This window comes from Carassius auratus, chromosome 21 (assembly GCF_003368295.1).
Source record: "Carassius auratus strain Wakin chromosome 21, ASM336829v1, whole genome shotgun sequence".
NCBI classification, from domain to species: Eukaryota; Metazoa; Chordata; class Actinopteri; order Cypriniformes; family Cyprinidae; genus Carassius; species Carassius auratus.
Genome location: NC_039263.1, coordinates 24,135,550 through 24,152,403, shown reverse-complemented (window position 1 = coordinate 24,152,403; position 16,854 = coordinate 24,135,550). Strand labels below are relative to the sequence as shown.

The 16,854-nt window shown below is 35.3% G+C and overlaps 1 protein-coding gene across 1 annotated transcript in view; it reads right to left on the bottom strand.

The window, feature by feature from the left end:
* The window catches only part of LOC113039052 (dymeclin-like), a 63,058-nt gene extending 48,867 nt beyond the window's left edge, over positions 1 to 14,191 (bottom strand). Inside the window, exons 1-8 of the mRNA XM_026196924.1 lie at positions 13,994 to 14,191; positions 12,684 to 12,879; positions 11,525 to 11,577; positions 11,176 to 11,269; positions 8,649 to 8,782; positions 7,796 to 7,868; positions 3,468 to 3,593; positions 960 to 1,099 (exon numbers count right to left, since the gene is read on the bottom strand). Of these exons, the coding sequence (XP_026052709.1) occupies positions 960 to 1,099; positions 3,468 to 3,593; positions 7,796 to 7,868; positions 8,649 to 8,782; positions 11,176 to 11,269; positions 11,525 to 11,577; positions 12,684 to 12,823 (760 nt within the window). The 5' untranslated portion in view covers positions 12,824 to 12,879; positions 13,994 to 14,191. The remainder of the gene's footprint in view (positions 1 to 959; positions 1,100 to 3,467; positions 3,594 to 7,795; positions 7,869 to 8,648; positions 8,783 to 11,175; positions 11,270 to 11,524; positions 11,578 to 12,683; positions 12,880 to 13,993) is intronic.
* Between the last annotated feature and the right edge of the window lie 2,663 nt (positions 14,192 to 16,854).

The following is a 16,854-nucleotide window of genomic DNA, read 5'->3' as shown; positions in this document are numbered from 1 at the left end:
ACGATTTAGCTTTTTTTTTTTTTTTTTTTGGTTTCATTTCAGTTTTTGCATTTATGATGTTAAAAAACATTTTTGTTCATCAGTAGTTTAGTATGTGCTTATTCATGAAACACAATAACAAATTGTTTGTAAAACCATTCTTATTCGACAAATTACGTGGAAACCAGAAAATCATTCCGTTCATGTTTCTTGAATGATACCCCCCTAAAAAGTACAAATGAATTTGTTCACAATCGAGTGTGTGTCTATAGGTCAGTATGTCACAGTGAGATGTGAATGTGTGTCTGGTGACGGACAGTCTGTGTGTGTGATGGACACTGGTCTGAATTCAGTGCACACAATGAAGAGCGTGTAACTCAATATTAAGTAAATGATCAAGCCAAGAATTGAGTTCACACAATGAAACGTTTGTGTGTACTTCTGCTGACACGTCTGAGCGAGCCAGACGCCAAACAGACAGACAGACACAACTGTCAATATCACCCTAAGCAAACACTCATATGCCCTGGGTTTTGTTCCTGACTGGCCTGTCAAACAAAAGCAAGTTTAAAAAAAAACAGAAAAACTTTATCAGAGTGATAAAAGGCCAAGCTGAACAAAATGGGCATGTGAATCAGGTGCATGTGGGGATTTTCACATGCAAATTCAGGAGAAACTGGACTGAAGGGTTTATTTACAACCAAAACAAATATTATTATCTGAAAGAGTAATCTGACCCCGTTCAACCCTTACAGACCCGGATAATCACCTTACATCACGGGCATCGTTTAAGCAAATAAGACCGCTGAGCCATAACCAACAAACACCAGATCATCAAGAGCCAGTGTGTGAAGTTCAATGTTTATATACACCACTGAAGGAATAGTGAAACCCCAAAATGAATCTTTTCATTGTATCAGTTGATTTAGATCTGGATGGTTTGTTCAAATCTGGTAAAAAAGCTCTAGAATTAAACTCACTGGCGACTCCTGATGCGAGTCCGTACAGCAGGCCTCCTCCGTCTGACTGCGTCTGCAACACATGTGTGGCAGCAGGACATTTCTCCTGTCTGATGAAGTTATACAGCAGCGTCTTCACCAGACGACTCGTCAGAGACAGACTACAGACAGAGAGGGACAATGAGCAAACCGTCAATATTCAACCAACTGTAGTGCTTTTGTTACGGTTTACAAGTTTAGTATTTAGTATTGTTATATTTGAAAAAATGCTGAAATAAAATAATTATAAATATTAAATGGACCCTAGCCTAAAGAATTTTACTTAACTATAACTAAAAAAAAATAGATTTAGAACATTAATAAAAGTGGCATGAAACAACTTTAATTTGAAGTACTAAAATTAATAATTTTAATAATAAAAAATTTATGAAATTAATAAAAAATACTTAAAATAAAAAAAAAAAAAAAAGTACAAAAGTACTTAATAAAACGTATAATACTAAAGTAATAAAGTTCAAAATATTAATTCTACAATAATAGCATATAAATAACACTAAAATATCTTTCTTGCAGCCACTTTTGCATGCTATAATGTTATAAATTTAATGCTAAGTAAGTCGCTGTCATTCTTTTTAGTGCAAACACACCTCTTTTCTATGTAAATTTATTTGTACACTTATTAAAGGTTGAATGATTTTGCCGATACTTATATCTAGGTTGGACCACACCAGCCAATACCGATTAATTAACCAATGGATACGATTCAAATGGATACTAAATACTGCTTTATTAACAAAAACGGTACCGAACCATACTAGCAGTAGTTCTAGTAATAATAATAATAGTTGAAATTAACACACTCTAACTAGGAACAATACTTTCATTAATCTTAATGTACTCTTATTTTAAAGTGTTACCATTTAATTTCAACAGTCATGCTTAAAGATGCACATCTTTAAATATATACACAAAAGCCATAGCATAACAATTATAATTCTATATTATAGCTCTATGATTAAAGCACAAAGACTTTATTAGAGCCACAGAAAGACAACCTTTTAGCTGAAAATGCACAATTCACAATTCACTACTGTGTAGTATCAGAAAAACTAACTGAAAACGATCGGCATGGATTTTGGTGTTAACCGATAATTCCAGCAATCAACTATCGGTGCCGATTAATCGGCAAAATCAAAACATCATTCAACCTCCAATGCTTATTCCCGAAGTCAGAAAACAGGCAGTAAACAGAATTTGTATTTAAAATACATGTTTGTATATATTTTATAGTAATCACGGGAGCAAAAATTAATGAAATGATGTTCAAATGATAAAGTTTGTTCAAAAGTAAATAAATAATAGCGTGTCTATTTACACTAACTCTTATCACATCCGAAAGGCATTTATTTTCAATAAAAATGAAGGGAATAAAGTATTGGGTAGGGTTAGCGTAAGGGCAGGGAGGGTTTTATTGTCCCAATAAGGTTGCATCCATTTAATAAAAATGATAATTTACACTCAGTACGTTATTACTGCATACTGTTTCATAATGCACTACAATACTGTGCCTCTATTTTAAATAAGTAGTATAAGAAAATACGGCTATTCTTATATAGTGTAAATAGAATCTATCGCTATTGACACAGTGTAAATAGCATAGGAAAATCGCTAAGAAAATTATTATTCAAGTATTTTCACTTTTCTCACTTTTGACATTTAAAATAGCCGACTGTGTATTGATTAGATCACAGGAGCATAGGAAAACTATTTGAAAATAAAATAAGAGAGCAACATTATTATTATATTATTAGATTTAAAACTAATGCTAAATTTAGCGTTAGCATCTCTTGGACCCCTAGAATAAGACATAACATGAAAATTAGGAACATGGCAATGCCTGCATTTTTGGTTTCTAGAAATTGATGGAATGATGCATCATCAATGTTCATTTCACAAAGGTGCTCTGTGTCCCTAGACGTCTTTGTTTTTATGTACTTGCGTAGAGTCTGTCTCAGTCCTGAAGACACCGGTGAGGTTTGACGAGTGTTCGTTAACGGCCTCAGTCGTGCAAGCTCAGCTGCAGTGCTGAAGAGCTAACGAGGGAACTTTAAAAGCTCAGTATCACTGGTGCGATGCAAACGAGCCCTCCGGGTGAACTCAAGCAAAGCTCCAGACGAGAGCATCTGGTGAATTAATGAACACGCTCATTTGCATATGAAATGGCAGCGCTTGGCAGTCGTCCTTCTGTTAATGCCGGTCAGGGGGCCACAATATCACACTGGGACAAACTTCAGAAGAATAAAACACTGCGGTAGGCAACAACTTTTCACTTGTATTGGCTCTGGTTCTCAAGTTGGGAAGTTTATGATGCATCGCTGGAACTCTGAAACTATTAGATTCATCTATTCAGGTGTGTCGAGTGTCTTACCATTAGTTTAATTATGACTCTTTTATTTGATCGACTATAAAGTTCATTACATGTAGAGGTTAAAACTATAGGGATGTTCAAATCCAACTTTTTTTTCTCACCATCGTCCTCTGGTCAGGTAGCCGTAAATAAGCCCCTCCCTCAGAACCTCCTTGTGGAAGAGCTGATAGGACAACAGCACCAGAAGGATGGTGACAGCTTCAAACAGGATGTTGTAGGTGATGTCACTATGAAAACGGACACATGACAATCATCAATACAGATGTTTATGTAAATGAGGCAGTTTCTGCGGTGCTATGCACTGATTTTACCATGGTCAAGAGCGTTTTGACTTTTATAGGTCTGTAAAAGACAAAGATGTATAATAAATAATATGTGATAATATATTCAAGTGAATATTACTGAAACAATTCACAATTCAATCAAAAACAAAAAATAAAACAAAAAATAAAATAAACCAAAACAAGATAAAAGCAAAAATAAAAAACATAGGAAAAAAATAAAAATAAAACAACAAAACCCTAAAAAAGATGAAAAGCTATTTTTAAATAATTAAAAAAAAAACAATTATAGTAAAAAATATATAATAATAAAAGCATTTTAAAAGCATTCAAATGAAACATGACCATTCAAAGGTTATACATTGTGGCATCATTTTCTAAGTGAAATAAAAAAAATTGAAATTTGACCTAGACTAACAGATCGTATTATTATATAATCACATTAACAACATAACGAACTCAATGCCCCCGCTCATTCTCCAAACACACACACACACACACACAACATCAATAGAACAATCTCTTTTTCTTTCTATTGTCCCTCATTTCCTTCCTTCAGATTTTTCACTTCACTTCCACTTCCCAGTTCTGTGATGTCACTTGGCATGATTCCCTTTTACTTTTTAGACACACACACACACACACACACACACACACACGCACACACACACACACACACACTTTATTGCTGGATTCTGTTTTGCAACACAGAGCAACCAAACTCCACAAACTGGGCTTAGCAACACATTAAATCATAACCAATACTATTATGTCCAATTTTATTGTAATGCTTTGAATTGTTTTGATCATCAAGATCAACTTATTACAAGACAAGTTTGCAATATGTAAGAAAATAAAGGTGCACTACAAAAAAGTGCAACACAGTAAGGGCTTTCAGATGATCTTGAGTTGGACTTGACTCGGTTCAGATGGGCGTTTTCATGTCGAAAATATGGACTCTTCGAGAGAAAATCAGCAGAATTCTGAGTAATTGACTTAAAGTCAAATGTGCTCAACTGGGATGACTTTACTACAAAATATTTAATAAACACACTATGAATAATGGGTCTTCCAGTTCTGCAGAAATCTGTGTGCGCAGATTCCATGTTGGCCTTTTTTAATTAAAAATGCAAATTATTTCAACAGAATTTAGCAGTTTCATAATTTCACCTATGACATTTGTGAAATTATTGTAACGGCCTCGGCTCTCACATATTTGGTCAAGTTTTGAATGTTGTCAAATGACAGGCATGCATCTCCAAAAAAAATTTTTTTTACCAGCATTGAAAATAACATGATTAGTCACCATAACAGAATTTATCAATACAAAACCGTTCCATCTGTGATAAAGTGTTTTGTTAAAAGTGAATGGTTTTTTTCCATTAGAAGGAGATGAAATGCTAAATTGTGAGCCTTAGATTTCAGTCACATGGACTTAGTTCATCCTTTCACTGTGCATGCATGCAGCTAAACATTATCTTCTGTGTTTTACAGTAGAGAGAGGGTCACACAAGTTTAGATCGACACGTAAATGGTTTCTGGTTGATCAGAAATAATAATCGTGCACAGTATAAACGCTCTACCGTACTGTAACTCTGCAGCTATTTTATTTCTTGTTTTGATCTGTGTGGTAATTTGAGCTCCGTTTCACAATATCCTTCACAACAGCACGATAAGAATCCTGTCTCCAGCTCCAGAATCACTCACAAACACGTAGTTACCAGCGAGCCGGGGCTCTGAATGTGACCCGCGCCTGACTTCTCTCAGTCAGCACGTAGCAAGGAAACGAGACAAACGGCCACAAAAACAGACACGGGACAACAACAGCAGACTGAACTTACACATGTGAGCCAGCAAAAAGTCCAGGCTTTATTTCAAACGCTTACGTGACGTTCCTCACTTTCTCCGTTAGTTCTCAAGGCTTTCTGATGTGCAAACTCAAGCCTCTTCATTTGTCAAGATCGTCTGTATGCAGATGTTGACTAACACTGATGATAATCTCGTTTTATAATATATATATAAACTATATTTTTTGAAGATAACTTCTATTGCTTTCAGGAAACTTTGAAACAATATTGTAACAAACACAAATATTCAATAAATAATTACATTTGCGTCAATCTCACACAAATCTCAGACATATCCAGGTCATATTTCGCCACAAAATGTACAGAAAATGGTTTATTCCTGTTAATAAATAAATAAAAGTTTATTATTTAATTAATTATGCATGATACAGTGTAGAAAACTAAATAATTGTACACTTTTTAATGATTAAATAAATTAAATATAAACGTAAATGGGATATAAATATTAAAATATATTAAATCAAATATTAAAATAAATATAAAATAAAATGTGAATATGAAATAAGTGATGAATAATTGCAAAAACATGACCTAAACAATCTGATGACATTATTATTATTATTTCAACTTTGAAATCTAAATTTCAATTTTGTCTCTTCATATGCAAATGTTGTCTGACATCACTTAATTTGGTTATTTTTGAAGGTAATATCTGGAATATTAATTGATCCAGGAGTGTAAAGACACGCTAGATTTGAACCTTTATGTCCTGTGTATTTGGACCGACTGCACTAACTGCTCGACTCGATAAAAAAAACAATCTTGATGGGTTTTTATTGTTGGAATAGTATGCACTTATGAAACATGCTTAATGAGATCACAAGTGTTTATTAATAAGGTAAACAGTGTCAATTTAACTGATGAGATTCACATTCACACACACCCATCAACATTTTTTTTCAACATAAGCATTGCGCAACTCATCTGTCTCTAATAGGGTTTTCGTTATAGACTGGGTGGAACACAAGGACACAGATTGACATTGATGAGAGCTGATAAATCAATCCGTCCTTTAAATACATAAAAACACTAGAACTACTCAGAAGGAGAGCTGAATGATGCAGAACTCCTGTGCGCTGTGTGTGTGTGTGTGTGTGTGTGGAGGGGCGTCACTCAATAACTCTTGGCTTCATGCATGAAGGTGTCCTCCACTCAGGTGTGTAAATGACAGCGGGTCACACAGAGGTCTGACGAGACACATGGGCGCTCAGTGAGCGCCAACTTTCACAAAACGGAAAGGGAGTGTGGAAAATATGCATGTTTATGTTTTTTCCCCACGAGTAAAACCTTATTTTAAAGAGAGATATCACCCAAAAAATAAAAGTTGCTAAAAATGTACTCCAAGATGTAGTTTTCATTAGATTTGGAGAAATTCCATCACTTGTTCACTAATGAATGGGTGCCGTCAGAATGAGAGTCCAAACAGCTGATAAAAACCTCACAATCATCCACAAGTAATTCACACCACTCCAGTTCAGCAGTGAAGTCAGATGCTGTGTGTTTGTAAGAAACAAATACATAATCAAGGTATTTTAACTTTAAACCATTGCTTCTGGCCAAAATATAAATCCATAATCCATAATAATGCTTCCTCCGGTGAAACAGTCCATCCCATGTTGTCTCTCACATCGAAATCCACCTATTTGCATGGTTTCATCTTGTAAATGGTGTTTGATCTGTGCAGATTTCTCTTCTGATTCAGACCAGACTTTATCACTAGAAAAAACTCTTACTGATGGATTTGTTTTTTTTCTAACGAAAATTGTAGCTTTTTGCTTTGCAAGCCATTATCTGATGGATTGGACTGGTGTGGATTATTGTGATGTTTTTATCAGCTGTTTGGACTCTCATTCTGACGGCACCCATTCACTGCAGAGCATCCATTGATGAGCAAGTGATGCAACGCTACATTTCTCCAAATCTAATGAAGAAACAAACTCATCTTGAATGGCCTGAGGGTGAGCACATTTTCATTTCGGAGTTAAACTAGCTCGCATCATGTGGGGAAGACGCTAAGTTGTTTATAATTATTCTCAAAAGTTATAAACAGTCCTACATTGAACTTCATGGACAAATGTTTGAAAATATATCAGTGTGTAAATGACAGTGACACCTCGTTGTTTGAGTCAGAGTTGACCTTCACAGGCTGTACGTGAAAGAATCGTCACATATCACGACAATAACACACACACACACACACACCTCCCTCTCACACTGAGACATACTTTATCACTTAGACTTCACAAGACAGAGAAATCCAGAACAATGTCCAGTACTCACAGAAGCGGCACCTCGACGATGAGATGCACCAAATTACAGACCAGCTCCTCCAGAAGATCCTCACAGATGGAGTCTGTAAACACACCTCAGTCCTCAGTCATGGAAATACTGTCTATGAGAAGTTACTTTAGGTATGACGCTCATTCTGATTAGTCAGACATGACACACCTGAGGAGTGTGACTGAGAAGCTGTCAGGATTGACAGCTCTAGTGCTGAAAAAGCTCTATTATTTGTGCTTTTTGGGCTTTATTATTGAGAAGTATAATTGAGAGAAGACACTGGAGGAGGAAAAACATCAGGACATAAACCTAGGCGCACATGTCTTCCTCTGATGCTGAAACAGACCTTCAACACACTAACTTTATCTTCTTTTGTCATTGGAAATGTGTGTCAGGGTTATTATCATTAACTTAAACTACTGTATAATTACAACATTTTAATTCATTACAATAAAGCTGAAAAATAAAACAGAAAAATTAGAAAACCAGCTTAAAATATTTGTTTTAAATGTACTACAAATAAATAAAAGCAAACTGAATTAAAAAAATAAATAAACTTAATTTAACTTAAATGAATAACAATATATATAGTTTTTAAACTACAAAAGAACAACAAAATTACTAAAAATGAAATTTAAATTAAAAACGGATTTCGTTGATTAAAAATATTAATTAAAACTATCATACAAAATAAAATATGAAAAATATTAAAATGGCACTGATGTGTGCGGGCTTTCTTAATGGAAACTTAACTAAATAATACAACCATCTATATTTATAAGGTCCAAATATAATAAAACCTGTAAAAACGGACATGTGAGGACAAAGGAATTGATTTGTGTGTTTGTGATACCGTAGGTTCCCGGCGGCCTCTCCTGGTAGGAGAACTGTAAGTGCAGCTCTTCTTCATTCATCTCCCTGATGAAGACCTTCAGCAAACAGCGCACCAGGAACAAAGCATTATGGGCCTGCCAGATGAACAACTGACTGGAGAGAGAAAGAGTGTGTCACAGAGGTTTACTGAGCTCCAGCAGCCTTACACACACACACACACACACACACACACACAGTCTGGTCAGCTATCCTTGTGGGGACTCTCCATAGGCGTAATGGTTTTTATACTGTACAGACCGTATTTTCTATCGCCCTACACCAACCCTACCCCTAAACCTAACCCTCACAGGAAACTTTCTGCATTTTTAGATTTTCAAGAAACTTCATTCTGTGTAATTTATCAGCTTGTTTACCCGTGGGGACCTCAATTTAGGTCCCCACCATGAGACAAGTCCCCATGAGTCTGTGTGTATTCAGGTTTAAGTCCCCACCAGAACAGAAAAACAAGTACACACAACACACACACAACACACACACAACACACACACACAACACACACACACACACACCCCCACACACACACACACACCAGGACTTCACCCTGCTTAACAAAAACTATAAACTTTATTTAATGCCACTTTGTCAGTCATATATAAATGCGATGGATATGATTTTTGCACAAAATAAAACATTAAAAAAAATAATAATTCACTGCATGGTTTATTATAGTTTATTATTATCATCTATTTGATTTTATTAAAACTACATTAAAATTGCTTAGAAAAGCATAAATTTGTTCATTTATTAATTTATTCCATTAAAATGGCTAGCCAGGAATTTAATTATCATTTTATGCCATATGAGCATCAAAAGCTATATTAATTATCTAAAATAATAGGATCTTAATGAAAATACTTTAGTGAATACATATATATACATATACACACACACACACACACACACATATATATATATATATATATATATATATATATATTTTTTTTTACATAAATAAGTATTTGTTTGTCAAATTGTTATTTAATAAAAATTCTAATATTTTCCCAGGAGAAACATTTTTTATAATGTCTATCGATGCACTTTGAGTAAAATCATTTCCTAGAAATATAGTAGGACACTGATAAATATGCTTTACAGTCAAGGAACAACTACAAATCACATACAGGCAAGTCTTATCAATAAATATACAGCACTACTGGTAAGACCAATTCTACTGGAGCAATATTCAACTACTTAAAATATGAGATTCAAACCATTTCGATTTATTGATGACAAAATATATAAATCCGGTTATTGTGTATTAAAAAACATTTCATTTATGTATGCATTGCATTGCATTAGGTTTATTAGTTCATGTTAAGACTGTGCAATCCAAATGGTTGGAAATTTTGTATGCAATTCAAATAGATAAATCTTAATTTTAGGCCTTGGTATTTTTTTGAGTGCATCAGCTGAGTGATGAGAACAGATCATAAATATTCTCTCAGGCTGACGCTGTCGGAGCGCTGGGTCACTCCCTGCTCTGGATTTCTGCTTCAGCAACACTGAAGTGTGTGTGTGTGTGTGTGACGCCGTGGGATGCACCGCTGCTATTCCCATGGGAAAATCATATCAGAAAACATCCTAAAGCTATAGGGACTAGTGAATGTCATGGAGGGAGAGTGGGAAAATATGCTTCTAAAGAATATGTTTCACAAAATCTCACAGACTTTCTGAGAAACACAGACAAATCTCAACAGCCGCTTTCACACACAAAACCCATTATATTTACATCAAATTGTGATGTATCAAATTGATTCACTTTTATAGTGAATATATATTAAGATGCAACAGGTTGTATATGCAGCGCTATCAGGGTGATTACTGAGAATTACAACAAACTCATTCAAAAAAGCCACTTGAAATGAAATAGGTTGAAAAATATTAAAGAGAAAAATTATAATATGAAGAAAAAAAAACTTGTTTTATTTCAGCTATTTACCAAAGAAGTGTTTTGTTATTTGTATTTAGTTTAACACGATGTACAAAATGTGCTAAAATTATATAAACATAGAATGCACAAATAAAAAAAAATGAATAAATCAAATTGTTTTAAATATAACAGCATGGTTCTCAGAAGTAAAAGTTGTCATAATTGTGTAAACTTCAACAAAATATTACTTCTGTGTTCATGTTTGCCCCATCAGCAAATGAAAAAAAAAAGATAGCATTTCTACGACTTTCCAAAAGAGGACATAAAATATCCTGAGAGATTGAGAAGATGGTCAGAAGAGCAGCTTTAACTAGTGAACAAGATAATAAAACACAAAGCATGGTGTAAGAAATGAACAAGAACATTTGTACTAGATTTATACTGTTAATAACTGTGGAAACACATCATTCATGGAGAAAAGGCTTCATTAGAATCATGTATGCAGTGAGAGTCAGTATCGAGTACTCTAGATGCCGTTTGTCTTCATATTATTCAGCTGTTATGAACATTTCAAAACTCTTATGTGCACACATTACTGAAGCTGTATCTCACTCACTCTTGGCATTCTGTGGAAATCTTCAGCTCTTTGGTTCTGCTGAGAAAAACTCTCACCAACGCCCCGAAGTTCCCGGACCTGTGGTTGTTCTGAACTATACGGGACACAGACAGATGATCACACACACCGAACACCGCTTCATGATAAAAGCTACTTAACTAGATCAACAGAATGATTCAAAACGGCTGGAACAATAAATGACATACAGCGCTTGGGATGGCTAATCATTTGAATCATGTGGCTTCATGCGCACAGTCTGAAATGACAGCCCTTTATTCCACAAGACAGAGGCTTTGAAATCAGCATACGGCTGTAATGAAACAGCAGTAAATGACACAAACACACATACTCAGAGTCTTAGCCAGCGGGATGACTGCCTCCTCCAGGAGTCTAGCATCAGCACTGCAAACACACACACAGAGATCATCAGCAGATGAGAGGGATATCAAAACAGTTTACAGCTCATTTCACACGGTCAAGAGACGCTTTCACAAGCCATGCTCAATTAATAATAGATCAACTTAATAAACATCAAGTAAATCAGCTCATTGTTCTTACTCACAGATCAACTATTCAAAAGAAGTTACTTACTCCAATGAACTGAATAAAATTTAACAGGTTATGACAGATATGTCTGTATAATTTTTACTAGACGAGAAGGTCAAGACATCAGAAATCACCATTTTACAGTTTCACACAGACTTAATATTAGGCTGTTCAATCTGTTAAACAACATCTAATAGTTCTCAACAGTGAAAACATGGGAATTATGTCAAATGAGATGGATAAGTTGGATCATATCAGAGCAAACGCTGAATAATTGAGAGAGCTGCTGAACTAGTGTTTGTCTCCATCTGGTGTCCATCTCTCATAAAACCACCTCCAGAAGAAGATGAACCTGAGCTCAGGACATCAGCGCTCCAGACCTTCTCCACTCATTGTTTTCTCAAGCAACATTCATTGGTGTTTTTATGGAACCCGTTCAATTTCACTATACAAATAATAATGATAACGTCTTGTTACTGTTTTATTAATAATAATAATAATAATAATAATACAGATTTTTAGTCAATTTTTAACATTAAACAAACCAATAAGGACATATATAAAAATATAGAAATTATACTATTGCACTGCAAATTTATTTCAATATTAATAATCATGTCTTCCTTCATTTCTTTGCTTTCAAACTGTACCCTTAGAGTTTTTATTTTGGTGGAAAACAGCAGGGAGACATTATTATTGAGAAATTACAAATCTGATTACAATTTTGGGAAGATTTTCGGCACATTGCATTTTCAAATGCACTTTAGCTCGTGTGGATCAGCATTTAAAGCCCATCATTTGTGAATCTTCACATACTGTAACTCATCAGAAACAACACAGATCACACACATGATCTATTTCCGAGGCAGAACAGAACATTCGGGCTGTAAGGTGACAAGGTTTCATCTGAATGAATGTGAGTGTATGGGACATCAGTGACGGGGGTCGGAGGAGCACCTCACCTGCAGGTGGGACTGCTGAAGGTGAAGGAGATCAGCTGGTTCCAAAAGGGCTCGTTCTCTGAGATGGCGTCTGGACCAATCAGAGTGCGGATGCTCTGGCTCTCTGACAGGTCGCTCACCTGACTGGTGTTTGCACCCATCTCCTCCGGAAACAACCAGAGACTTCCTCAGAGCCTCATCATCAGCCGAGCAAAACCTGGAGGATCATGGGAGGAATACGCTTTCATTAGTTTGACTAATGACGCATGTTTTTCAATCACCTAGAGCAAGAATATTTTAGGTTTCAAATAAACATTTAAATGTAGACCTGATTACACTATACAATTTAGTAAGAGTCAACACACATGACACGGAGCCCTATACACACCTCTTTGTTAAGCACACACACATTCTCTGATGTGGCTGCCATAAAACAGCTTTTGATTAAACATCCTGCATCATATTAAGTCTGTTCTGATCACAGAAGATGATGTGAACTCTCTCGACTTACAAGGAAGTTCATTTACATCTTCAGGTGAAGGAAGCTTTGTTACACACACACCTAAAGAAAGCTACTGATGTAGATCCATTCCATAATAATCATTTTCCAACCAATCAAAATACATGTTGTCGTTTTTATTTATAATATACCATTTCTACAGTTTCACAGTAAGAATTATTTCTGTTTTAGTATTAAATGGCTGGTATAAAATTAACATATATTTATATGTATGTTTTTTTAACAGTAACAAGAGTCCATTTTTAGACATAAAACATGACCTATAGGTGAATAAAATTGTTTAAGTTCATGAAAGATTTTGTGGGACTCCCTCAAAGATGCACAAACAACCATGATGCAAAAAGGTGCAAAAAAACTTTTTTTATTAAATGTTATTGTAAACACAAAGACTGAAAACACAAAGTTTAGATAAGTAGGCAGTAAATACAAACACTCTAATTGTTACACTAATTATGATTTGACACAGTTATTAAAGATTGATTTATAATATGCACATCTAAATTCATTTAGCTTGTTTATTTATCTTTACAAGATTGAGCTTTCCTTCCAGAAACTGTCAAATTAACGTTAACGTTACTCACTTCACAGCTTTTATATCCACCGCGAACAAATTAACTACAATATGATTAAATATTCACTCTATATAACTATTTTTCGCTAGGCAACTGCCAGTGCAGAAGTTAATAAGTATCAGGATAGTTAAACACCTAGCAACAATTAGCCTGCAGACTAGAGTGAATGGAGAAATCCATTGTAAACTTGTTAGCTTACATGCTAACACAGTAGCAGGCTAACGGTCATCAAAACTTACCTGATGAACGACAGATTTGACAGCGAGTCACAAAAGCAACTCGTGGTCCTCTATACAGGTGCCTATGTGTTCTCAGACGAATAAAAGTAAATGATTTGTAATTTGTGATGGTAGAAGTCCAGTAGAGCGTTTCTGACAGTGGAAGTTAAGGCTCTATTAGCTCTGCGTCTCCACGTCGCTACTGACGCTCGTGACGTCTCACCACTACGAGCACGCGCACGCGAACAATAACGCTGCAATCAGACCGAGGCGGAGAATATGCTTCATGAATATGAATTAGAATTCAGTGCTTTAAATGGGCCGGTACGCACCGGTACTCAGTACCGCCACTTCAAAATATAGCTCTTGAGCATACCACCACCTCTCCGTGCGCCCAGAACGTGCTTTTGGCGTACCGGTACGTTCATTTGGACATCCGTTTTAATCCTTTGCCTGCACTGCCGCTTTTCAGAGCGCCCTTCACAATACACACTTCCTAATTCTTCCTAGTTCGGAGTATGGAGCATGAATCATTTGAACCAATTTGGGAGTTCGGAACGATCGCGAATCATTTGAGTCAGTCGGGAGTTCGGAGCGGCTTCATGGATCATTTGAATCAGTTCGCGAAATCGGAGCGGGTTCGCGAATCATTTGAGTCAGTTTGGGGATCGCAAATCATTTGAATCAGTTCGGGAGTTCGGATCGGCTTCGCGGATGATTTGAATCAATTCGAGAGTTCGGAGCGGGTTCCCGAATCATTTGAGTCAGTCTGGGAGTTCGAAGCGGGATCGCAAATCATTTGAGTCAGTTCAGGAGTTCGGAGCAGGCGGCAAGGAAGTCGACCAGAAGTTGAAGGCTGGGGGCTGCCATCTTGTAGCAGAACTTCAATTGCGTTAGCATTCCCATTGACTCCCATTCATTTTAGCGTCACTTTGACAGCGAATAACTTTACATCTGAGGCGTTTAAAGACTCCGTTTGTCCATTATTTATTTCTAAAGATACACAACAATGTATAAAGGGCTCCATTACGTTCTATGTTAAATTATGGCCCCGTATAAACAGTTTTTGAAAAAATAACTATTGCGTCATAACCACTCGACTCTCTGTCGCATTACCTTACAGACAAGAGGAGAAGCTCGCAGGCAATTAACTTAATATGGCGTACTGGCGTTACATTTTAAAATACTATACAAAATAATTAATCAGAATACTTACTCCTGCTCACTCACGACAAAGAACTCCCTGCTCAAGCTCGCTGTCTCTGCAAGATTAACGATGGCAGTTTGCATGCACAGCCACTAAGATTTACATCTGGGAGACAGGTTGCTGATGTCGTCAAGCTTCGTTTGAGTCTGCACGTCAGAAACGGAAGTGCTAAAAAAAAAATGCTAAAAATGGGCTTCACTTGTCTCAATTGAGTTCCAATGGGGTCGCTGTGTCCATTTCTTTTACTGTCTATGGTTCGGAGCGGGTTCGCGAATCATTTAGTTAGTTTGTGGATCGCAAATCATTTGAATCAATTCGGGAGTTCGGAGCGGCTTCGCGGATCATTTGAATCAATTCGAGAGTTCGTAGCGTGTTCGCGAATCATTTGAATCAGTTTGGTGATCACGAATCATTTGAATCAGTTCGGCAATTCGTAGCGGGTTCGCGAATCATTTGAGTCAGTTTGGGGATCGCAAATTATTTGAACCAGTTCGGGAGTTCGGAGCGTGATTCATTTGAGTCAGTTCGGAAGTTCGGAGCGGGATCGCGAATCATTTGAGTCAGTCTGGAAGTTTGAATGCAGTAATGCAGTAGCTCTTTCTAAGGGAATTTTTTCAAAATCCTTTTGCACATTTTATTTATGTTCAGTAGTTCTTTCTAGCTCAAGCAAATCCACAAAACAATACAAGGATTTATTATTAAGGTTGCTTGTTGACTGCTGTATATAAAACCCTTCAATATAGTTGTTGTTACCTCAGGGGATGAGGGGAGTCATCAAAAAAACATAAAATAATTTTTTTTTGGCTATAATAGAGTACCAGCACCTCTTTTGGGCCACTTAAAGCACTGATTGTATTATACATATAAATTCTCAGAACTTTTGTTAATGAACCAGATATGCTACAAACCGAGTTTATTTCTTACTTTTGTAATGTTTACTTTTATGTAACATTAAAAATAAAGTATGTAGATATAAAATTTCTTTAAAAATTAAGTCAGTAAGACATAAAAATAAAAAAAAATCAACACTTTTATTCCGCAGGAAGGCATTAAATGAATCAAAAGTGACAGTAACAACATTTATTATATATATTTATCTTAATAATCTATAATAATGAAATAATCTTCTGAACTTTCTATTCAAAAATAAAATGTATATTTAGTATATCTTAAGTGTCTATCTAAATATCTAGTTTTATATATATATATAGTATAAATCATGTGCAATATTAAGATAAACATAACTATAAACAATGACACAAAGCCAAATGTTTTACTGTATTTTTGATAAAATATATGCAGCCTTGGTGAGAATCTTTTGTAAAACAAATATAATACAAAAATGTACCTAAAAACAAAAACAAAAAAAGTTAAATATAGTGAAAAAAGATTCTTATGATCTATAGTTTTATATGCAGTAATAAATGTGTAAAATATATTTTTCTCTTACATTAAACAATGACTTAAAATATATTTACATAGAAAACAGATAATTTTTTTTTTATTGTAATATTTCACGATATTACTGTTCTTACCATGTGTGTTTTTCAAAAACATAAATATAATCCATTATACCTAATTATATAAAAAAATAATATTCTTATGATTATGATTTATATGCGGTAACAATAAACAATGAAATAAAAAATTTTTTTACCATCAATGACACAAAATC